The sequence below is a fragment of the Phaenicophaeus curvirostris genome, chromosome Z, assembly GCF_032191515.1.
Source record: "Phaenicophaeus curvirostris isolate KB17595 chromosome Z, BPBGC_Pcur_1.0, whole genome shotgun sequence".
NCBI classification, from domain to species: domain Eukaryota; kingdom Metazoa; phylum Chordata; class Aves; order Cuculiformes; family Cuculidae; genus Phaenicophaeus; species Phaenicophaeus curvirostris.
The window spans coordinates 65,833,404-65,857,729 of record NC_091431.1 but is presented as its reverse complement, the minus strand read 5'-3'; the positions used below and the strand labels follow the sequence as shown (position 1 = coordinate 65,857,729).

Here is a 24,326-nt window from a genome sequence, read left to right as displayed (position 1 = left end):
TTTTAATTTTTATTTTTTTTATTTGTGGAAGCACAAGCATTCTACCAGTCTCACAGCATTCTGCTTCGGAAACTGTCACCTCTGGCCTGGACAGGCACACGCTCTCCTGGGTGGAAAACTGGTTGGCTGGCCGGGCCCAGAGAGTGGTGGGAAATGGAGTTAAATCCAGGTGGAGGCCAGTGACAAGTGGCGTCCCCCAGGGCTCAGTGCTGGGTCCAGCCCTGTTCAATGTCTTTATCAATGACCTGGATGAAAGCATTGAGTGCACCCTTAGCAAGTTTGCGGATGACGCTGAGCTGGGTGGAAGTGTCGATCTGCTGGAGGGTAGGGAGGCTCCAAAGGGATCTGAACAGGCTGGACCGCTGGGCTGAGTCCAATGGCATGAGGTTTAACAAGGCCAAATGCTGGGTCCTGCACTTGGGGCACAACAACCCTGTGCAGCTACAGACTAGGAGAAGTCTGTCTAGAAAGCTGCCTGGCCGAGAGGGACCTGGGGGTGTTGGTTGACAGTGACTGAACATGAGCCAGCAGTGGCCCAGGTGGCCAAGAAGGCCAATGGCATCTTGGCTTGTATCAGAAATGGCGTGACCAGCAGGTCCAGGGAGGTTATTCTCCCTCTGTACTCGGCACTGGTGAGACCTCTTCTTGAATCCCGTGTTCAGTTCTGGGCCCCTCACCACAAGAAGGATGTTGAGGCTCTGGAGCGAGTCCAGAGAAGAGCAACGAAGCTGGTGAAGGGGCTGGAGAACAGGCCTTATGAGGAGCGGCTGAGAGTGCTAGGGCTGTTTAGCCTGGAGAAGAGGAGGCTGAGGGGAGACCTCATTGCTCTCTACAAGTATCTGAAAGGAGGTTGCAGGTAGGAGGGTGCTGGCCTCTTCTTCCAAGTGACAGGGGACAGGAGAAGAGGGAATGGCCTCAAGCTCTGCCAGGGGAGGTTTAGGCTGGACATTAGGAAAAAATATTTCATGGAAAGGGTCATTGGGCACTGGAAGAGGCTGCCCAGGGAAGTGATTGATTCACCTTCCCTGGAGGTGTTTAAGGCACGGGTGGACGAGGTGCTAAGGGGCATGGTTTAGTGTTTGATAGGAATGGTTGGACTCAATGATCTGGTGGGAATCTTCCAACCTGCTTGTTCTGTGATTCTGTGACTCTATGATAAGACCTGCATGTGCAGTATACTGGGCTGGGAAGTTGTTGATGTATTTCCAAGTGACCAAAATAGGATGTTTTAGAAAGTACTGACAAGTAACCAGATGGTGCTGAGTTGACAGCCGTAGTAATAAACCTAGGAGGTCCAAAATCTTCTTGATGCAGACAGCTAGCAATTCCCAGGACTTCAGGACTATGGTGAAGTCAGGAACACGTTCCACACCAGCCAGCCCTGTTCTAAGAAAAAGGATTTGTCCTTGGTGGCTCTGTTTCAGCTGACTAAGTCCAAGACCAGGGACGCTATGACACATTTGCTGTCAGAATGACTGGCTTGCAGTCAATCTTCCAAAGCTTTTTAAGAAAAAGGAGTCAGAAAGTTATTTCCATGGTGACTCTGATCACAAGCTCACCTTGAGCTTCCAGGGACTTCTTTTCCAGTGTTGTTAATTCAAGATGGCTGAGCTCTGAACATGAAAAATGCATGTAATTGGTGATGATATTTCCTTCTAGAGAAGCGAACAGATAAGTCTGCGGTGTCTGGGGCTATTCGTCTGCAAATCAGCGTGGAGATCAAAGGCGAGGAGAAGGTGGCGCCATATCATATTCAGTACACTTGCCTTCACGAGGTAAGAAGCGGGTTCAGCTCAGTCATCACCACGTGCTTTCTGTCTATTGAAGAAGCAATTTTCTAACCTTTGTTTCATTCAGATGTTCCTCCTTGCCCTAGATAAGCTTTCTTTTCCCTGCTCTACAGGCCTGGAAATATGCTGAATCTTCAGGCCTGCAATTGTCATGAAGGCTAGGGAGCCTTTAGGCTGTTTCCTCTGCGTTGAGGGTGGCTGTCTCAGTCTATCCCACTGTCACAGCTCTGCTGCTGTCAGGCAGAGATCACGTATTGACCCATCTGAGAGCCCTCCATGAGTGTCATTTAAAGAAGCCTCTAAATTTCTTTCAGCATGTGCTTTACAGAAGGCACTAAAATGCTTTATGAGTAAATGCTGATCAGTCGAGTGACTCTGAGTGGTATGGGTGTTGGTATTATAAATTCTTCTCTGGTGCTGTGCTGGTTTATAGCTATGAACAAGTGTTGGGGAGCAGAGGATAAGCTGTGGTTACTGGCTGCTGACCTCTTTCAGGGTGGACTAAGCTGGTCAGGCAGTGCTGCAGAAGCTGGGATAATTCCAAAGGTGACTTGTGAGAATGACTAAAAGGAAAACCTTGTCCCGCAGAGTAGCTGGCAGAGTCAGTCTCTATTCTCTGCACTGAGTAAGGAAGAGTAGTCAGAACCCCTTTCATCTGATATACAAACATATTGTGAGGTCCAGTGAGATTTAAGTAAATTCAGGTTAGAAAAGGACAGATATATCACAGAGAGAAATGTTCAGCCATGGGAATGTGTATTTATCCAGCCACTTGGCTAGGTGAGCCCTGGGGTGTCTTCTAGCCTTACCAGGGAAGAGACAAATATGAAGCTTAGGAAAACATCAGTAGGCTTCTTTTAGTAGGCTGTGTTGTGTCCTTCAATACATATTGTTTTTAAATTCAATTATGGCTTCTGTTTGGTAAGCTGTTTTTTGATTTTTCTTCTGGGTATGCATGATTACTCGCTTGCCCTTCTTTTTTGCAAATACCTTTCTCTTTAAATATCACCACCTTTCATTTGTGTATCATAAAATGAAGATGATTTACAGCTAGAATATTTTAATCAGGAAAAATAGTAGTGTAAAGCAGAGTCCTCTAGCTCCTAGTGAGATCATTAGACTTTTGCATTCCTTACTACAGGGAGCCAGCTGTCTGAAAGGCTGATGAATCTGGAAGTGATGTGAATTTGAAGATTACTGAGAAATCCACTGCACTGAATGTGCAATTTCCATGCAGCAAGGATAGCTGAAAGCCATTGCAGTGGTAGATAAAGGGAAAGGTTATATTGAATAATAATGCAATGTTTAGTTTTTAGGGGTAATCTTAAGGATGTCCTTTTCAGAAAAAAAAAAATTCTGTTTGGACCGTTCTCCTGCATAATAACAATTATAATACAAAGGTGATACAGAGCTGTTATGTCAGTTCATTTAAATAAAATGTTAAGATGTTTTATTCCAAGGACAGAATTGTGTAGTTTTCAGAAAAAACTACACTCTGCATCATTTGCAGTGTTGCTGAGTGCAGTTGTAGATGTGTATGCAAAAAATTCAGGGAGGAGCACTCAGGAAGAAAAGAAGGTAAAAGCAGAAAAATGCATAATGAGTAGGGGGAAAGAGAGAGGAGAACAAAGAATTTTTTTGTTAGTGCTCTTCTCAGCAGTTCTAAACTCTTCATGGAGGCTTCAGCAGCCTCACATTTAACTTAATTCCTGTTTTATATTTCAGAACCTCTTTCACCATCTCACAGATGTGCAAGGGAATGGGGTGGTGAAGATTCCTGATGCCAAAGGAGATGATGCCTGGAAGGTGTATTTTGATGAGACAGCTCAAGAGATTGTGGATGAATTTGCAATGCGTTACGGCATTGAATCAATATACCAGGCCATGACGTAAGATGCTTTTTGTGTGGTCTTCGTTGCAAATAACCAGTGTAACTAATTGATGTGACCATTAATATTTAGAAGATGAAATGTGTTGTTAATGGAAGGCTTGGCAATTACAGCTGCTCCTTATGGGGCTTCCTGTGAGCAGGAAGAGGCTGCCTTTCTCTGAATCACTGATTTTCTGAAAGTGTACAAATTAATGTGTGACAAAACGCTGGAATCGAGCATCTTGAACGGTTTTTATAAGCACTTTAGAACTAATTGTAAGGAATTACACAAACTTCGATAGTGTAAATGACCGTATTTTATTACTGATAGGTGAGCCATTCCTCTTTAAACACTCTAAAATCTCTATTGGAGCACTCTCCTGTTAAAAAGATGCCACCGGATTCCAGTGAAGATTTCCGATGATGTGGTAATGGATGAGGTTTTGGGAAAGTGTTTGTCCTATATGTCTGTTGTGGCAATTGATGCAGTCCTTTGAAGTCACTGATTTCCCAGGTGCTGCTGAGGGCATTTATAAGAAGTTTGAGAAATGGAGCCAGTGATTTGTCTGATTTGGAGCTAGGCTAATGCAGGTCATGATCTTCAAAGTGTTTTCCTTGTTACTCTGCTTGTACTTTGATTTGGGATTAGCCATTCTTCCTCTTAAAGACTAGTAGTGCTATACTTAGTTCATTTCTTATTTCAAATGTAATATTAAATATATGAAGTGAAGTTTTACATGTTAGAAACTGAAAGTTTTGGGATCTGGGTCCTTGGATGAGTTATGATCTGTACTTTTGTCACCTTGTAAGCAGCTTTTGATTTAAGCCGAAGTGGAAAAGAATTGGAAGGTATTTCTAGAAGTCTAGACTATGCTGATAGCAGAGCTGACTTGCAAGTTGGATCAGACTGTGCGGGGCGTCTTTCATTTTGTAAAGATTTCCAAGGATGGAGACTGACCACCTCTCTGGGCTCCTGTCCTTAGGCTTTACTACTCTGGGGAAGAAATTCCTGGTTGAAATCCAGATTGGAAAATCCTGCTTTGAATTTGCTGTACTGTTACTATGCATATTGCTGCTTATCTTTTAGTCTTTCCTCTAAAAGTTTTTTGGCCTGACTCAGTCTTCTTGCTAACCCTCTCCTCCCTGCTAAGTAGTCAAGACATTGATCTCCACTTTTCATGCTTTCTCCTCTTCAAGCTAAGCAAAGTCATTTTATGTGTTTGTCTTTATTTACCAAGTGCCTAAATCACCAGTTGGTAAAGAGGTATCATGTAACAAGCAAGTTAATGTTCAGGCATCAGTGTCATGTTTGTTTGGAATACTGGCTTCTGAATTCCTGTGAAGTTCTTTCACTGGAGGTTTTTTTGGTTATAATCATTTGTAGGTTAACTAGCACAGCAGCTGATGTCTGCGATGAGTCCTTTAGGGAGAAAGCTACATTTAGAAAATAGTTCCCAAATTTAGTTTGGGAGCTCAGTCAGAATTCTTGTGTGAAGAAAAAATGGCTCACCTTCTTTTGGAAGGAACTTTGCTTCCCACATCACATAGTATCAGACCTCTTAAGCACTGGCTTTTTTCCCCCCTTATGTCTAACATATTTTCTTTGATTGTTTAATCTTTTCACAAGCCCGGATGCTTCTGGCATAATTTTGAGATTTCCTGCAGGAGGATTTCTTGCCTTTAATGAGAGCAGTTAAATGGGAAAATGCAAATGATTGTGCAAGCTTCCTGCAGTCTGGAAGGGTTAGCCCTAAGGAATCACATATCGGTGCTGCACAGAAATACTAGCTTGTGATTTTGCTGTGCTTGAATGCCTTCTGGTTGCTGCTGCCTCCTGTCACCTCAGAACCTGTGGCTGCCTCGAGTGACAGCAAATTATATAGATTTCTTTGTTTCCGGCATGGTTATAGGAACTGATGTCAGGACCTAGGGTATCACCTAAGTCACAAGCTGTTGGCAACAAATGGTAGAGAAGCTATTTTATGGTCTTGAAAGGGCTGTCCTGAAGGAATTCTTCTTGTTTTCAGCTTATGTGTTGTCTAGATGGTATCTTTCTGAAAAGAAATGCTCTAGATCTGTGGAAAGGGAGAAAACAACTTTCACCTGTTCTGAGGAATGGCTGAGAGAGCTGGGGTTGTTTAGCCTGGAGAAGAGGAGGCTGAGGGGAGACCTCATTGCTCTCTATAACTACCTGAAAGGAGGTTGTGGAGAGGAGGGAGCTGGCCTCTTCTCCCAAGTGACGGGGGACAGGACAAGAGGGAATGGCCTCAAGCTCCGCCAGGGGAGGTTTAGGCTGGACATTAGGAAAAAATTTTTGACGGAAAGGGTCATTGGGCACTGGAACAGGCTGCCCAGGGAGGTGGTTGAGTCGCCTTCCCTGGAGGTGTTTAAGGCACGGGTGGACGAGGTGCTGAGGGGCATGGTTTAGTGTTTGATAGGAACGGTTGGACTCGATGATCCGGTGGGTCTCTTCCAACCTGGTTATTCTATGATTCTATGATTCTATGGTGCCAGCTAGGCTAAGGTGGATATTAAAGGAATAGAGTCAAGTTGTGCTACACATAGGAGACCAGAATAACTTACAGAACTGTCCTTTTGCAGGCATTTTGCGTGTCTGTCCTCTAAATACATGTGCCCAGGCGTGCCAGCTGTGATGAGCACCTTACTTGCCAATATCAATGCTTATTATGCGCACACAACTGCCTCCACAAATGTGTCTGCCTCGGACCGCTTTGCAGCCTCCAATTTTGGGGTATGTTTGCGTTGTTTGGTGATATTGCAATTGAACTTCCTTAATTTGCCTACAGTGCTTTTGCCTTTCAATAAATAACTTGTGCTGTTTAAGGAGCAGTAAATCTGTGAGGAGCTGGAAGCTGTGGAGCTCTTCTAAACTAGGCAAAGAGCACGGTTTTATTGTCGTCATCACACGTTTTAGATATTAATCAGTGTAATGCATTGTGATGTTTATTCTTTATGTTCAAATTATGCTGGAGCACAGATGGTGTGGAAATGAGCAAGTAATGCTAAACTCTGTGGTGATGCTGTTGATAAAATATACCCTGCAATCTGATCATTTCAGAACTTTATTTTTTAAAAAAAGCAACTGCTTTCTTAAAAAAAAAACCAAAAAAAAAAGCAAAATCCAACAAGAAAATAGTGTATCTCCCTGATAATTAAATTGTTTTTCCTATTACATGTGAGGGAGTTGAGCAGGCTGGAAAAGTATTTGGAAAAGCTTATGCTTCCCTTCAGACTGAGAATTTATAAATTGAATGAGGTGTTCACAATGCCAAACCAGAATCCAGTAGAGGGACCTGACCTTAAGAAGATAGTCATGAGAAGCCTGTAATACTTGAATGTGAGCTAAGAGATAAGATCTTGGAGCTGTGTCATTGCGCTAACTTACACCCATTTCTTTCTTTTCCTTCATTTGTCTCTGAATAAGTATTTTCTCTTAAATGTGTTTGGTGCAAATTGCAGATTAGAAATCAGAGGGGCTCTTGTTCTGCCTCTGCTTCAGAGTGATAATTGAGTGGTTTTCTGACGATTCTAATATTTACACTGACTTCAGAAATAATTATAGTATGAAAGTAAATACAAGCATTGAAAGAAAATACTACTTGCACAATAGCATACATACATATTGCTTATACCACTCTCTTGAGGTCTGATACCAATTTGCTGATATCCTGCTGTTTACTGTGAACATCAGTTGAACAGTGATAATATGTGAAGTTTATTGGTGTTTTCCTCCACAGAAAGAACGATTTGTGAAGCTTCTGGATCAGCTTCACAATTCACTTCGGATTGATCTCTCAATGTACAGGGTGAGTGGGAATAAACAGAATCCTTTTGGGCATTCTGGTAGGGAGAAGGGAAACACACCATCTGGATATCTCTTATGCTTCTAACTTTTTTGAGTAGTTTGTGTTTTGGGGAATTGTTATGACAAGCTTGTTGCTCAAATACACCATTTTGTTTTACTCATGGATAAAACTTAAACAATGTTTTTTTCTTCCATTATAACTTCCTCAAGACTTGTAAAATAATTCAAGGATTGTGAACTCCACTCATCTCTGATAGTCTCCCAGAAATGCAAGTTGGTTTAAATTAATTAATTTGAATTACTCTTAGAATCTACTTGAGATACTATGTACAAAGGGAAAATAGATTTGCCCCTCCCTAGTAAGAAAGAAATCTTTTAGATGATCTTCAGCCATGTTGTTACTTATTTTAGGTCGAATTACTGTCCCTGACTCGGGATCTATAAGACGTGCTCTCAGTTTGAGATCCCCCGTCCCTTCAGCCAGTTGGGAAGAAATGAGTTTCCAAGTTAGTATCAGTCCATCAGGCTTCTTAAATTCTCTAAGTTTCCTTCTTTGCTATTCAAGAGTCGACATAGTCTTACCACGTGACTTGGCTTTTTATTTTTAGTTCCTTGCTATATTATTTTAATTACTGACTGATTAATTGAAAAAAAAGATGGCAAAATGTAAGCTTCTACTTTATTTATTTATTTTTTATTTATTTATTTTAAAGTAGATTTTCTTCTGGTTAGTGCATTTATTTTAAACACAGGACAACATATAGAGGAGGGAAACAACTGGAGTAAGAGGAGCAGTCCATTAGGAAGAAAAACAAAAAGAACAAGAGTTAAGGTGAAAAAGAAGATAAAAGGAATATTGTGTAAAAAGCTATTCTAAAACTACATTACTAGTAAGTGAAGGTCTAACTAAAGCACCAATAATCCACTGTGTAGCAGAGGGAAAACTATCAACACTTGGCAACAGGAAGCTGTGGTGGTGATGCCTTTTTTTTTTTGTTGTTTGCTTAGTGTTCAATAAAAGTTGCTTTCCGTTTGCTAATGCAACAAGACCTTGGACAAACAAGTAAAATCTTATGTAAAGGACCAGGAAAGATTTGTGTAGTTTAAATAATACGTTATCTATTGGGCAGTATATTTGGAGAAATGACTGAAGCAATTTGGCAGCTCTTACTGATTATTTTAAGACCCCTGAAGAGCAAGTTACGTTCTAAAAGAAAAAGTTGTTAGTTTCTAGCTTTCAGTATAGGAGATGGCAATTTACAACCTAAATCACCTGGATTAGGCCCCTCCTTTCCCCTAATTTAGTTAAGCTGTTTGTAAAACAACTTAAAACTATGAATAATCAGCAGTGTGGATTTGTGAAAAAGAAAGTGTCAAGTGCATATTTGCGCGTCAGTGTTCTTTCTAGGGCTGTGTGGCAGGTGAGGCAGGGAGAGGTGAATCCTGCTCAAGAGTAGCTCCAGGTCACCCTCAGAATAATTATTTTTGTAAAGTATTTTGTAAGCAAGTGCAGTTATTCTAGATGCGTGCTTGAAGGTTGGATTTCAATATAGATGAAGTTATCTTTTCCTTATTATTATTACTAATCAAGAACATTCAGTCCCCAACATTCATCCAATGTTTTGTGTTTAAACCTTGGCCCATGAAGTTCTTTACTTTTGGTAAATTCCCGAAGTGCCATGGAGTCCATATGTGGACAGTGTCACTTGAAAAGGAGGATTGTCTAGGAATGAGCATCTACAAATGAATGAGCATCTACAAATAAAGAGCACTAAATTGCTTGCAGCAGTTAGCTGAACTGCAGCAATACTCAATCGGTGTCAAGAGACAGCTTATTTTTCTGCAAGTCCTCAGCTAGTAAATGAAAACTTGTTCCTCTCTGCCCTTTCAACCTTTGTCTTTAATGCTTTTTGAATGTGCAAATACGAAGAGACTGTCCAAGTGCAGGTTATCTTTGCTGTTTTACTTGCAGCAAAACCAATCACATCAGCTAGCATGTAAGAACAGCCTGAGGAGCATGAACATTGTTAAAGGACACAAGAAGGAAAGAGTGAGAATGTAGGTAAGCCCATAAGGGCATAGTGCCTGAGGTCAGAAAGGGAAGAGTTTCTTGCAAGAAGCAAAGCTTGCTGCATGTAGTAGAATCAAAGAACATTAGGGTGGGTTAGATCAGAAAGAACAATAAGGCCCATCCAGTTCCAACCCCCTTGTCACGGGCAGGGAGACTTTCCACTGGATCAGGTTGCTCAAAGCCTCTTCCAGCCTGGTCTTGAACACCTCTAGGGATGGAGTATCCACTGCCTGCCTGGGGAACCTGTGCCAGTGCCTCACCACACTCACAGGAGAACATTTCTAGTATGATCTAAATCTCCCCGCTTTCAGCATAAAACCATTCCCCCTCAAGCTGTCCCTGTACTCCCCGATAATGATTCCCTCCCTAGTCTCCATGAAGCCTTCTTTTTTCTAGACTGAACAACCCCAAGTCTCTCAGCTTGTCGTCATATGGGAGGTGCTCTGGCCGTGTATTTACATGCATATATACATACATATACACACAGAGTCATATGTGTCATATCCGGAAGGGACAATGAGACTTCTAATTTCAGTGAAACCCAGACTATAGAAGAAGAAGCTGTGGTTGTGGACAGTGAGGTCATGTGCAGAGTGTGTAAAATAAATACATAAGAGCAAAGGAAGCACTGAGGGATGCTTGCTTATCTTGGAAGATTGCATCTTACAGGGACTGAGTGGTTACAGAGACTTCTTACAGGAACAGTGCTCATTTTCCCTTCTCAGTGCGGTTCATTTCTCTGGAAAGGTTTCTAATATAACACACCTCTTGGTGTCTCAGAAGAGAAGCCAAAACCCAAGTCATGAGAGCAGAAAGGAAAGGGCCCGCACGAGCAACCTCAAACCCCGATGCCAAGGCTACTGCTGGCAAGGCCATTGCTCCCTGCCTGCTCCTGCAGCCAAGGAGATATCTCCTGCTGCAGAGGGCTGTCAGTTCCCTGGCATCCACAAACTTTACATTCATATGAGAAGCTATTTAATTAAGCAAGCAGATAAGCTCCTGCAGCAAAAAGGCCTTATTTATTGAGCATTGTTTTGACTGGTACAAGCTTCTTGAGCAGGAAATGTTTCCAAGACACTTTCCCTATTTAGCACATGCTTGAAGCCTTGCATGGATCCAACTGTGCTTTCCAACAGGATTTCCCTTTTTTGTCGACAGAATAACTTCCCAGCCAGCAGCCGTGAGCGGCTGCAGGACCTGAAATCTACAGTGGATTTGCTGACCAGCATCACCTTTTTCAGGATGAAGGTAGTGTTATGGGTGGCGTGGGAACAGGCGCTCTGCAGATTTTGCCCCAGGAGTTGGTTTCCTGTTTTCAACAATTGTTTCATGACGTTGTGCTGTTGACTCTTAAGTAAGATGAAAATCATGTGCTGACTGTGTAGTAAACATGCACATTTTGTCTTCACTGTGCATCATGAAGATGAAAGTTGTTTTTTTCTCCTGCGGTTCTTCCATCATAAATATGGCACAAAATAATTTAAAAAAATAGGAAAAAAGAAAATTGTCTCGTTTCAGGAAGATAGTCTGCTTTTGTTAGCAGCATTAGGAAGATTTCGCTATAAAACTGCCCAGGACGTTTATCAGTCACTACTATCTCTTCACCATCTTTTATAGTGCAAGGATTTTTAAATTTGCTTCTTGGAGGATAAGATACTGAAATGAGATAGAATCTCTCAGTAGAAATCCAAGAGAGTTATTAGGAATGCTAATGCGCTGGTTCTGTAGTTAAGTTTATTGTTCTAGCAGTGCGTAATGAGATTTTTGTTAATTCCTGGTTTTTGTTTCTGAACTTTTTGAAAAATACTGTTGCAGGTTAGCACATGTAGCTCAGTATTTTTTATTTTATCGAAAAACAAAGCAAGTCTTTAATTTGAACTGTTTCAGGAAGTGCTTAAAAATTTACTTTTAAACTCTAGGATAATGATTTTTAGGATGTTATTTTGAACGTACATGTTCAGTCAGACAGTATGTCTGCACTGAAATTTTGCTGTATGCTCTGAAAAGCTTAGAAGTAGTGACAGTATCGTAATTGTCTCAGGTTATAGTTCTATTTGCAGGGTGATGCCTGCATATGAGCTCAGTAACCCTGCTATGTTTATATAGAGCAGCATGAAACTGAAATGACAAAAGAGTTATCATTGCAGAAGGAGAAGGCATATTGGTTGGCATGTCCCTGAGGATTCTGGTGTGCTTTAAAAATTAGTAAAGCCTGTGAAGAAAGATGTCCTTATTGTATTGTAAGGCATATGAATGTTTGGTCTTCAGCAAGACTTTCCAGATCAGATGTAATGTGCTTCACTGGTCTGTTGCACGTTCTTCCAGTGTCTGAAGATTGCTTGCTGCCTTCATAGCCAAATCCTGTAAATTAAGCAGAAATTGTGTATGCTTGGTTCAGATTATTCACATATCAAGCCACATGATTTATTTATTCTGAAGAATCTTCCTTGGAACTTCAAAGTCTCATTTGTGCTCTAAATAATCCTGCGGGGACGTAAGAGTTGTCACTGCCATTTTATGCCTGGGGAGAGCAACCTGTTTGTTGTTTCAGGTCAATGATATCTCAAGTTACTGAAAGCAGATCCACCAACTCCTAGGTAGTTCCCAAACTCCAGTGATTTGTTCTGTCCCTGTTAGAGCTACAAACAGTGCTTTGTTTGACTCCGTATTGTCTCCTTGCCAGGTCCAAGAGCTGCAGAGTCCACCCCGAGCAAGCCAGGTAGTGAAGGATTGTGTAAAAGCTTGCCTCAACTCCACCTATGAGTATATATTCAACAATTGCCATGAGCTGTACAGTCGCGAGTACCAGACAGATCCTGTGAGTGGCTGATAAGTGGGCAGAAATCTAAGTTTCTGATTTTCTTGAAATAATAACAACAATTCTAATTGAATTTAAAAGCCAACACTAAGAAAATTAGGTCTTGTTATCTTGTAATCAATTAATGAGCACTAATTAGTAAGTGGAGGATGATAATTGTTTTACACTAACTAATTATGATTCGTTTTGCTGGCCTCAGCAATTTTATTTCATGAGTGGTTGTTTGTGAAGGGAAGGTCTGATGCAGCTTTGAGTGAGCAAAAGCCAATTAGAGCATATGTCTTTCACATAGATAAATCACAGGCAGTGAAATTTTATCTTGTTTTCTGGCATCCAGTGGCTTGCACTAGGCTTAGGAGGTACCTCTAGACACAAACCATTTCCAAATCTGTGGGAGCATTACAGGTTGCTCTGCAGTAATGCACACACAATGTGTCAACATGAATATAGTCATCAACCCAGGTGCCTAAAACCACAAGTATTTGGAACAAGCTTAGAGCAAGTGATGTCTCAGCAGGTCTCCTGGAACCTGACCTGCTTTTGACATGGTCAATGACAAAATGGGGATTATTTGGCTTTGATGCCACCAGTGAGCAACATGATTTGGCATATTACTGTGTTTTGCATTAGATCCTGCAAGTTGCCAGCACACAGTTAATTTTAAATTCTTCAGAAGAAAGGGAATACAGATTATTAGTGCTTGGAGTTTGTACAGTTATCTGCATTTGTCAGCTTTTTCTTTCCTCTTTAAATTTACAATGATTTTCCTATGACTTCCTTCCCAGAACAAAAATCAGGACCTTCCTCCTGAGGAGCAAGGCCCCAGCATTAGAAACCTGGATTTCTGGCCCAAGCTCATCACTTTGATTGTTTCCATTATAGAAGAGGACAAGAATTCTTATACCCCAGTCCTGAATCAGTAAGAATCATCTGTGTCCTGAATGACTAATGCTAGTCTCTGTGTGCTTTGCTTTATTTGTTAAACTGCTTTCTATCTCTTCTGTCACTTGTGTATTTATAGATGTACTTATCTTGTCTGTCTGTCTTTCTGTCTTATCTGTCTCTGTCTATATAAATAACTCTTTTTGATTGAGATGGAAGAGTTTCAAAAGGTTCAGTTACGATGGCGTTCGAGCACAAACACCCTGATTATTACTATGCTGAACTCAGGGAGGCACCTGAAAATGGGGTGAGAGTTCTTTTATTTTTTTTCTGATGTTGAGCAGTTCTGGGATGCACATAACTGCACACTGGTGCCATGGTGACCACACCTTACATTGTGATTTAGAAATATAGTGTTCAGTGCAGCACAGGGAGAGTGCAATGGGTTGGGCTGGGTTAGCACAGCATTCAAAGGAAACTCAAAACTAGTCTGTTTAACTGGTGGATAAGCCTCCAAGAGTACCACAGGGCACGAAAGAGGGAGATGTCTGAGAAGGAATTACACACAAAGAATTGGATTATGCCCTAATGATCATCAATTTAACGTGGCAGGGACACCTGATTAGTGTTTACACGTCAGCAGAGTAACCCTTGGGAAAAAAAGAAAACCTGAAAAGAAATATGAACAAGGAAGGGGGAAAGGTGCAAGGGCATTGAGATTACATTCCCCTTCTAGGAGAGACATCCAGGGGTTTCATTTTTGAGTTAAAAACAGTCTCAACAGCAGTATTGTTTTCAGTCTATTTAATCTGTGTTGCAGAGTCCAGTTCAATGTCTCCAATTTCCACCTGTTAATTTATCTAGAATGAAGGAAATGTCTGTGATGTTGAGCTTTTCAGCTTGTAGTATAGCTCAGAACTGAATAAAGAAGAACAGTTGCTCTGATACATGCCAAAACCTTTCCCAAATGTCCCCTCAGATTTCCTCAAGAGCTTGCTGTTGGGAAGATCAGCGCAGAGGTGATGTGGAGTCTTTTTGCCCAGGATATGAAATATGCCATGGAAGGTAAGACAGTTCCTCTCTGCTGCTGTTGTGAAAGTGTGTATGTTACTAAACATTTTGGTAAGCAATCAGCAGAATGGACTAACGTTTGTTAATAGTAAATCAAATGAAATAGTAAACTTTGGGCTAATTGAAAAACAAAGCACAAAGAGAATCTGATAAAGTGTATGTCGATAAAGTCTGTCCTACACATAAGGGACCTGTACTAATTAGAGAATAAAGGACCCAGAATATCTGATAGAGAACATCCTGGACGTCTGCACCAGGGAGGAGGACAGCATTAATCAGGCCCTGTTATCAGATCTGCCAGCTTGGCATGGCAACGTCAGAAACACTCCAAAGGCAGACCCTTCCTGTTCGGTGAGCGTGTGTGGAGAGTACATGCATGATAAAATCATCTGTGACTTCATGTAATCTCTAACCAGTCATTTATAGAGGGAAGTACTTGGCATGAATTTTCCATGTAACTTTTTGTAATAAATTGAGTGCAAAGGCTCCAGTCAGTTGTACTTGGTTTGTGGAAATGCCACTGAGTGCTTAGACTTCTACAACTCAATGTACAAGTGTCTCAGCTTGGCAGGTTTGCATGCTTGGTAAGAAATCTGACTTTTCGGACACCACTATCAGCTGACTGGCACAGGTTGCCCAGGGAAGTTGTGAATGCCCCATCCCTGGAGGTGTTTTAAGGCCAGGTTGGATGGGGCCTTGGGTAACCTGATCTAATGGAGAGTTCCTGCCCATGGCAGGGGGTTTGGGACTAGATGATTTTAAGATCCCTTCCAACCCTAACTATTCTATGATTCTATGACTTGCTGTTGACATCCTCTTCTCCATCCATTTGGTGTAAATGAGGCTTAAGCACATCATTAGCACTGCTGTCTGGAACAGGGATTTCTAGTGATTTGCTTGTGGACAGCTGCTTTATGGGTGGGAATGAGGGCTGAGATATGTGTGAGCTCTAGACCTGTCAGGCGGTGTTGCAAGCTGTTTATTGTCGTCCCAGCTGGTCTGAAATCAGAAGTTCACTTTGGCCTGAGGATAAGATGGCTTAGGTCAGCCGTAGCTTCTTTCTGCAATATACAGTGATGGAAAGGGCTGGAGAAGTAGGTGAACTGTGGTTTGTGCCATGGCTGTAGTTTGTGGATGTTACAGTGTAGAAGGTCTAAGCCATTTGCAGAAATGTGACGTTAAAACAAATCTTGCTGCAGACGTCTTCCTTTTGAAATAGCCTTTGCATAGTTCCATCAGACTCCTTGTAAAGGAGGAATTTTACTGTTTCTGAAAATGAGATGGGCATGCAGAGCCCAGAAAAGTCCCAGAAAGGAATTCTGCAATGTGCAGTATTCTTCTGATTGATTGATTACAGTTTATGAACTTGGGTTTAGTTCTATGAATTTATTTGCACATTGTAATCAGCATCTTACTTAGTTCAGAGAGCATCCAGCTTCCACTGGCTCTGCAGCTGCAGTGGCAGGATTTTTTTCACAGTATTTTGCAGGATCAAGCTTTATGATCATCTACAAGGCGATGCTATGATAAAATAGAAGTGCCAGTGCTGCCTGTGGCATGTCAGCTGTATTTATTTTCCAAAGCCAAGTCAAGTTACTGCTTTTGGTCACTCACAAAATTATGATTAATCCATTTGTACTCACCCAGAGCACTGTGTTCAGTTCTGGAGTCCTCAGCACAAGAAGGACATGGATCTGTTAGAGTGGGCTCAGAGGAGGCCATGAAGATGATCTTGAGGGCTGGAGCACCTCCCATACGAAGACAGGCTGAGAGAGCTGGGAGTGTTGAGCCTGGAGAAGAGGAGTCTGCAAGGAGACCTTAGTACTTAAAGGGGACTTAGAGGAGAGCTGTGAAGGAGCTCTTTATCAGGGAGTGAAGGGATAGAATGAGGGTAATGGTGTTACGCTAGAGCAAGGGATATTTGGATTAGATCTCAGACAGAATTTTTTTCCTGTGAGGATGGTGAGGTACTGGAATAGATTGCCCAGAGAAGTGGTGGATACCTCATCCCTGGAGATGTTCAAGGTCAGGTTGGTTGGGGCTTTGAGCAGCCTGGTCGAATGGAATGTGTCCCTGCCTATGGCAGGAGAGTTGGAACTGGGTGATCTCTAAGCACTCTTCCAACCCAAACTGTTCTATTACTCTGTGATATGATAGTCCCCAGTTTGAGCTAAGCTTGCTTACAGGAGTGGCAGACTCTTAGGATATTACTTTGGACTGCTAGAAAAAGCTACTGCCACCTTAGAGAATTTCCTGCATTTTGTTCTTTGGGAAAAGTCTGTGGGTTGGTCTTTAGATGAAGAAGGTTGACTCAGTCTAGTGCTTAGTCTCTGTCAATGCAATAAGGGTAGAGACTGCTCCAGGGGGAACACCATTGCCAGCTCTAGGCCTGAATTCAGCAAGTTGCACGTCTGGACGAAATGTTCTCACTTCTGTGTTAGGAACCTTTTATGTACGCTTGTACCCCACAGTTCCTTTGTCTTCTGAGGTCGTGTTGATGCAAGAACAGATGCTGGGAAGAAGAACTAAAGACCTACTAACTGTGTCAAGGAGTCCCTTTTATAGTGACTATCACGACTTGCTCATGCGTTAGAGATAAAGCAACTGTGAAAACTTGAAGTTCGCTTTCCCTAGAAACTGTTTGCTCCTGAAACTATTTTGGCTCCCCTTTCCATTTTGTTCTTATTTACACTTTCAGGAATTTATAATGCAATTTGCTTTTCTGTGTTCTCAAAGTGGTGTATCTTCCTCATCTGTTAGGAGTCATGATAATTGGATCTCTCCAGGTCTAGTTGCAGACTTGCCTGAGATTCCCTTTCGCTGTTGCATTCAAGTGCAGCTGCAAAAAGATTACTGATGGCATGTGTGAATTTGTCTGTCAAAGGGAGATGACTTTTTTTTTTTCCATCTTTTGCATGGCTTTATTTGATCACCAGTGCTGAAGCTGACTTTGCCGCCCAGGTTTCCTCTGTTTACATTTCATACCATGTTGCCTTTGACTACTTTGCCCTCCTTGGTGAATCTGAGCTTATTTTAGCTTTTCTTGACAACCTTATGGTCACTTGTGAGCCTCTCAAAACAAGGACTGGCATAATGTTTGCAACCGTAAGTTCACCAGTGCATAGTAAACACTTGCTGGAAGAGGATCCCTCTTCAAACCCAGGGAGAGTTTGCGTTTAGAACGAAAGCTGAAAAACTGCATGGAACATGTATTTGTACTCCAGCTGTGCAAGTCCTGCAGGCGAATTGAACAGTGATAGAGTGTGTGTTGGTGTGTGTCTCTTCAAAATATGTATTTAAGAAATCCCTTCAATTTTAAGAAATTCTGTTTGAGACAAGGGTGATACCTCAATGCTTTGCTCTCCAGAAACTTATGAAGATAACCTTTATAACAAGCTCTACAATAATTCAATTACAGGTGTTACTACTTGTAGTTTAAATACTGGATTGGATTAGGTCACTGCATTTTTTTTCAAGTGAGAAGGAAAAAGGGATTAAAGGAAACAGATTAAGTGACGTGGAGGATGCTGATTACACTTGCTGTCCTCAGCTCTTGGTTCTGTCATTTCTGAGCTTTAGTTGCTAATTTATCTGCCAGTTTAAATACACAAAGAGTTTCATATTCCTGTTTTTGCCATTTTGTGGAGTAATCCCTGAATATGTTTCTGGTGTACTCCAAGATTTGTATGCATTTTAAGCTCTCTGCAACAAAAGCTGAACTTTTTTTTGTGGAGGTGCATGCACAAAAACCCAGAATATAACACTTGCCCCTAACTTTCTTGATGCTATTTTCCATTATGTTCTGTTCCTAAGTTCTAGATAACAGGAGCTCATTCACCTCATCAAGTGGTAAGTCCATGCTACTTAGTTGTAAACAGGCAAAGAGTTTCATGTGCTACTTGTAGCTTTAGCACTTTGGATGTAGTTGCAAATATTAGCTTTAGTGTTCTGTAGTTTTATGCCAGTGATGAGTAGATCCACAAAGTAGATGCAGAAGACCTTACTGCTGCTGCAGAAGCGGAGGGTATGTACTGCTTAGGAGAGTCCTGCTCTGACAGATCACTCCAGTTGTTTTTTGATGGTACCTGATCTGCTGAGCAGTTCTGGGTGAGAACCCCTTTGCTGGGTTCCAGGAACTGAGCTGCAGATAACATCTGATGGAGAGTAACTTGTGAGGTAAGAGCCCTAGTTTGTGTGTGGCTCCATTCTTTCCCTCCTGGCTAGGGTGAGAATGGAGGGTCTCTGGCCATTTTACTCTGCAATGGGAGTGAGGTTTTTTTTCTAGGCTAAAGACCATGCAGTGACTTTAGTGTAGACAGAGTGCAGACCAGGCTGTGTGAAAATGCCCCCTCCCTCCTTCCACTCAGATGCTTCTGTGTTGCTCTCTGTTATGCAGTTTGGAAGAGAGCTTGGAGGCTCAGGTGGGAGACAGTTTCTCCAAGATGGAGAGCAGTGTCTGGCTGTGTGGGTTGTTTTCTTTTTACCCCACGGGTGGCAGCTAACGGTGCCTCTCCCAGCTGGAGCTTACAGCCTGTGCAGGGCAATGTGTAAATACTAATTTATCCCTAGATACAGTGTTTAGGGTCTTCAGAACCAGTAGCCTTACTAGCCAGCATATGTCTCCTTTTGGCAACTTATGAGGAGTTAGATTGCTAATGTGTAAAATGTTCAAGTCATAAAAATTAAACACTCATTTTCTATTTAAAATAGGTTCAGCAGCTGGCAGCAGTAATCATGGCAGGAGTATGTTTGTCTGCTAGAAAGCAGGTGCCCTCCAGACCTATTTTTTTGCCTTCGTCTCCCCTAAGGAGACTCAGAAGTTCCAGGATCTACCCCACTTGTTTTGTTTTCTCTCTGTCCCAAAGTAGTGACAGCTCAGGGCACTGTGAACAACGCATCTGTCCCTTCCCTCCTTGCTGGTGAAAACAGTACAGGACTAGGCATTGAGAAGTATCCATTGTTCCAAATCAGCCCTGGAGTAAATCAGAGTGGATAGACATGTCGTGTGGCGCTCACTTGGGTGGCAGGATCGTGCTACTCTGGAGTCACTGTAGTGTAGAGGATAATTTTTCCAAGTCATACAGTTAGCTCCACCTCTGGGATGCTGGCCAGTGCTCAGCAGCTGGATAACCTCCTCATGAGCCCACTGCTAACTGGAGTTACTAGGGTTCTTGCTGTCCTCTGTGAAAACTTCATGACCCAGAAAGCACAAACTCTCCACACAGAGGGCTTCTGCTCTTCCTTTCCTAGGAAGACATTAAAAGGCAGTAATAGAAAATCAATGTAATCCTTGACAACTGTGGTTCATCTTATTTTGGTTGCATCAGCATTAGGAGAGTTGTAAATTGGAAGCGTCTCTAATGGAAGGGAGATTGAGTGGACTTGGCGAGCAGGATTGAAATAAATCATTCTGCTACATTCTCACTTCTAATATGGGGAGGGGGATCAGATGCACACACAGATGCCAGCTGTCTGAAGTGTTAACAATTCAACAGCCTTTGTACCTATTAGAGTTTCTTTGCCAAATTCAGCACTATTTGCTAGAAATTCACCCACAGATAGTAGACTGACGATCAAGGAAAAAAATCCATAGATTAAGGATATGGTGAAAGTCCTGTTCTCTTCCAGAAAAATAGCACTGGACGTGACTGTACAAAGTGTGCTGTTATGAAGCAATTCCCTATTAATGCCTTAAATATATGGCCTTGGTAACCCTAAAAGCTCTTCTCCGGAGGAGACTGTTTCCAGACGAAATCTGATGAGGAAAAGTGAGAGACTTACAGAACTCCATGGTCTTTTCAGGATAAAACACAGCAGTTGCTGCAGAATATCTGTGCAGAGTTCCACTTTTGCTGCTGCTAGGCTCTTTAAAAGCCAGCGGGTTATAAAGCCGAATGGAAATGTGCTAAGGCTGATGGCTCCCATGCTCTTCACTTTACTTTTCCTGAAATAAGTTTTCAAAGTATAACTCTGGTCAATGCATTTCCATGTCACTTTCAAATGCTCTTAAATGTTTCCCTTTACCAAGACGGCAGCTGATCAGAACTGTGCAGGTTCCAGTGAAGTGAAGAAGGCATATATTATAAGCTGTTGGGAATGGTTGGCTTTCTTTGTCCTCCAGCATGTTTGAGCTGTTGTAGTTCACTTTTGTTTTTTCCTCTGTCACAAGCCCCGCCTTTCTTTCGCATACGTAAAGTTCTCTTTTATGGTGGTAAGATCTCTCCTTCTTTCTTTTACTTTCTTGTACCTTTATCGCCTTGGTGTCAAGCCTCTCTTGTACTACTTAGATGGCTCAGTAGTCCTAGTAGCAGTCCTTGGACTTATGCTTCTGTGGCTGCTTTGTGTGTTCCTCTTCTGCACTTAGTGTTTTAAATGTCCTAAAAACCCCAGAAAAGTCTTGAATTCCTTGCTTCTAGTGTGCTGCATAATTATAAGGAAATAAATCTGATTGGCGTCCTTTTTGAAGTCAGACCTTCCCTCTGCAGGAACGGCGCTTTCCCCATGCAAGAGCACCACCTGGGTGGCAGCACATATCAAAGTTAATGAAGTTATAATTGTCCATTGATTTCCTCACTCTCACAGGATGCTAACCAGGCATGATTATTGCTGTGTTGGTTTCCAGTTTTAGATCTGCCGAGAGAACTTTGCATTTTCCTTTGCAGTTGTTCTTGAGAGAGCTCAACATTTCAGACAATGAGAATACATGTACTTCCTTTGTGCTGAAGAAAGATACCAGATTTATTAATGTAAAATAGGAGTATCTTTCTTTGGCTTGTATTAAAGAAATTCACTGTGGAGAGTAATGGATCCATTGAATTGTCATCCCTAGGACTATTTATCTCAGATATTGGGCATTTTAATTTCTTTAAAACAATGGTTGAGTTCTGTTTTTTGAGATGGTATCTATGTGTGTCTGCTACATGTGAATTAGAAAGAAATCTATATTACACTGTTACAGAGGATGTCAAACAACTCACTGGAGTATTGCACTGCTTGAGAGTTGACAAGTCTTATGGAATAATTATGCATGACTAGTTCTTTGTTTTTTGTGTTTTCAGTTGGAAAATTCATAATTTATTTGGCTTTTCTTCTTTTGTATGCTGTTGAAGCTTCGTGAGAGATGAAGTTTCTTAATGTTTTGAAATAGTTGCAAGAATTCACATTTATAGGAAAATTGATGATGATTTTTTAAGATAAGGTTGTTAGGTAACTGATTAGAAAACTGGGGCATTTTACCTCATAAAGACCTACCTTTTGCTGATGAATATCTGTAGAATGTATTGCTCATGTGTGCATATATTTATCCAGTTAACTGGATACTTGTACCGAAGCCCTCCCCTAAGGGCCTTAAGGTTAAGAGAAAGCCTTCCACCATTTAACATAGATAAATCCTGTCTACACATCAGCAGCGATGCACTTGAAGAGTCACATCAGTAATAAGATAAACATGTAAAATGTGGGAAGATGAGTCTTAAGTCAAATTTTGTAGGGAAAACAGTATCTCAGTCTTGATGGTGGATGTTTTAGTCTCATATCTCAGAGTGTAATCATGGACTAGCAGCTTGTTGTGGTGCTAGCATGGACAAAGAAAGTGCATTTATGCTGTTGAAGCTTGGCGGAAGAGCGAGGTGAATATGGACAGGTGGCACTAGGGAGCAGTGGCGCAGAATTGGTCAGATGATCATTCAGGATCACAATGTAGGCAGAGCCCACTGCTGAGTGCTTTTAGTATCAAGGAAAAGGAATTAATTCTATCCTTCTCAAGGAGGACTTTGGAGAAAAGCAGTACAGTAGAAGGAGTTGCCTGTGTTAACACGAGAGGTGGCTTGGGAGAAAGTGTTGAGATACTTTTGGGAGAAGTTAACACATAGCTTAAAAAAACCCAGGGATTGTGGGCTGACCAGAGGTGGTAGTGAACTGCTGAAAGATGGTGTGGATGTAGGCTGTGAAGGGCTTTGAGAGCATGGAGCATACATTTCTCATGTGAGAGAAGGAGGAGCAGTGTTCTAGGGAGATGATCTGTGCAGAAGAATAGTTCTGAGTTATGGCGAGTGCTTTAGCAGCACAGCTGTGTGGGAAGGGTCGTGTTGTGGAGGTAAGTGTGTTATATAGGGAGGAACTGCATTGTCCTGACATAGCCTGGGTATAAAAACATGATGAAACCTGGCAGGAGGAGAAGGAGGCTCAGTAACAGCTAGATATCCATGGATTGCTTCAGTGGACTGCTGAGAAGGCAATTCAAATAAGAGAACAGCTGCCTTCTGAAGGAGAAGTGTTATGAATTTCTCCAAATTCCTCCAAGGAATCAAGGAAGACCTCAGCTCCTGTGTAGCTCATTTGAACTTGCTTGTGAGTCACATGCATTCTTTCTACTCTTGTCTTCTAGGGCACATAGTGTAACACTGGTATTTCCTTTGTTTATATCCAAGAATGAGCAGATTTACTGTCCTTGATTTGTTTCCTGCAAAGATGAAATCTGGACTGTCATATGTTAAATGGAAAGGCCATACGCGATTGCTCAATTTTTATTGATATGACAACCAATAAGTCTTTAACAAATGGAAGCATTAATTTGAGCTACAGAAATAAACTCCAGAGCCCTGACAGTCAAACACTAAGAATACCTGCCTGTTGCCAAAATCCTGCATCATGAAGATTTTGTGGCTTTATAGGTGCTTCATCCTCAAAACCATTGCATACTGTGGACATGCTTTATAAGACCCTCCTGTGCCTGATGGAATGACAGAGGTAAATTCAGACCTAACTGCTTTTTTTTTGCTTATTTACAGAGCACGAGAAACACAGACTGTGTAAAAGTGCAGACTATATGAATTTACACTTCAAAGTGAAGTGGCTGTACAATGAATATGTTCGTGATCTGCCTGCCTTCAAGGGAAAAGTGCCTGAATATCCAGCGTGAGTGCATTATGTCTCTTGTTGTAAATTCCCAACATGGATTTCCTTGTGTTACCTTGAGGGTAGTCATTTGATTCTCCTGTGGCTGTCTCCATGATACTCCTGATTTTCTGTGATTAGATGTGTGTTTGTCCTTCTGGTGAGGGGGACAAACTTCTGTGCCACTGTCCCTGATGCACTTCAGTCCCTTATTGTACAGTGAGATCTCAAAAGCTTTAGCAATGGCATTGACAGTGTTTAAGCCACTTTGTGCCTGCCGCAGGCTTTTGAATGTATGCTCACATTCTTGTGTTAATAGATACAGCTTTACCTGTCTGTACTGTATGTCTGTCTGTATGTGTGTGCATGAATATCATATATATCTATATACACACAGAAGAATTTATAAGTAAAGATAGTGCCGCCTTCTTGTTGTAAGACTAGGTGATTTAGTTGGAAACATCAGATAAGATGTCACTTGAGCTCTAAGCAATTTTTTTAACTTCTGTTTAACTTTAAAGAGCAGCAGTAGATTTCAGACCTGAAGAAGGTTTATGAGTCCCAAAACTTGTCTGAGCAACCTGCAGAGAATACTGTAGCTAGAATCCCAGGCTTTGCGTAAGACAAGAGTGGGTTCCTGACCAATGTTTAACTGGTTTTCAGAGGCTACACATCTCATTTAAGCAGCTTTTTCCCCCTATACTTCACTGTTACACCTCCACTGGGTTTTGGGCATTTTACACACTCCCCTCTTTCCTCCCCAAAATCCTTCTTGCTTCAGTTTGAGTTTGTTATATCCTGTCCTGCCAGCCTGGGCATGGAGAGCAAATCGATGCTGTTTTACACGACTGTTGTGCTTTTCTCATGTCCTTTTCTTCTAGTTCCCATTTGTTCCCAGCTTTCCTTGCAGATAAGATTTACTTGCCTCTTTCCAGCTGCTCTGCACCTGAGCATATAACACCAAGGCTTAAATAATGGCATTTCATCTAGACCTTGCCTTTCATTGCCTCGTAGACAGTGCTGCTGCTTTTGCATGCTGGGATGTTAGCAGCCTCTTTTGTTTGGGGTTTTTTTCTTCAATCGTTTTGTTGAGTAGTGATGCT

At 41.7% G+C, this 24,326-nt stretch overlaps 1 protein-coding gene across 19 annotated transcripts in view; it reads left to right on the top strand.

Moving 5' to 3' along the window:
- The window catches only part of UNC13B (unc-13 homolog B), a 229,945-nt gene that overhangs the window by 159,384 nt on the left and 46,235 nt on the right, over positions 1-24,326 (top strand). For all 19 annotated transcript variants that reach the window (XM_069880894.1, XM_069880888.1, XM_069880889.1 and 16 more), the window contains 9 exons: positions 1,660-1,775; positions 3,516-3,679; positions 6,262-6,412; positions 7,419-7,487; positions 10,716-10,805; positions 12,241-12,375; positions 13,161-13,294; positions 14,237-14,322; positions 23,118-23,244. In XM_069880894.1, coding sequence (XP_069736995.1) covers positions 1,660-1,775; positions 3,516-3,679; positions 6,262-6,412; positions 7,419-7,487; positions 10,716-10,805; positions 12,241-12,375; positions 13,161-13,294; positions 14,237-14,322; positions 23,118-23,244 — 1,072 coding nt within the window. The remainder of the gene's footprint in view (positions 1-1,659; positions 1,776-3,515; positions 3,680-6,261; positions 6,413-7,418; positions 7,488-10,715; positions 10,806-12,240; positions 12,376-13,160; positions 13,295-14,236; positions 14,323-23,117; positions 23,245-24,326) is intronic.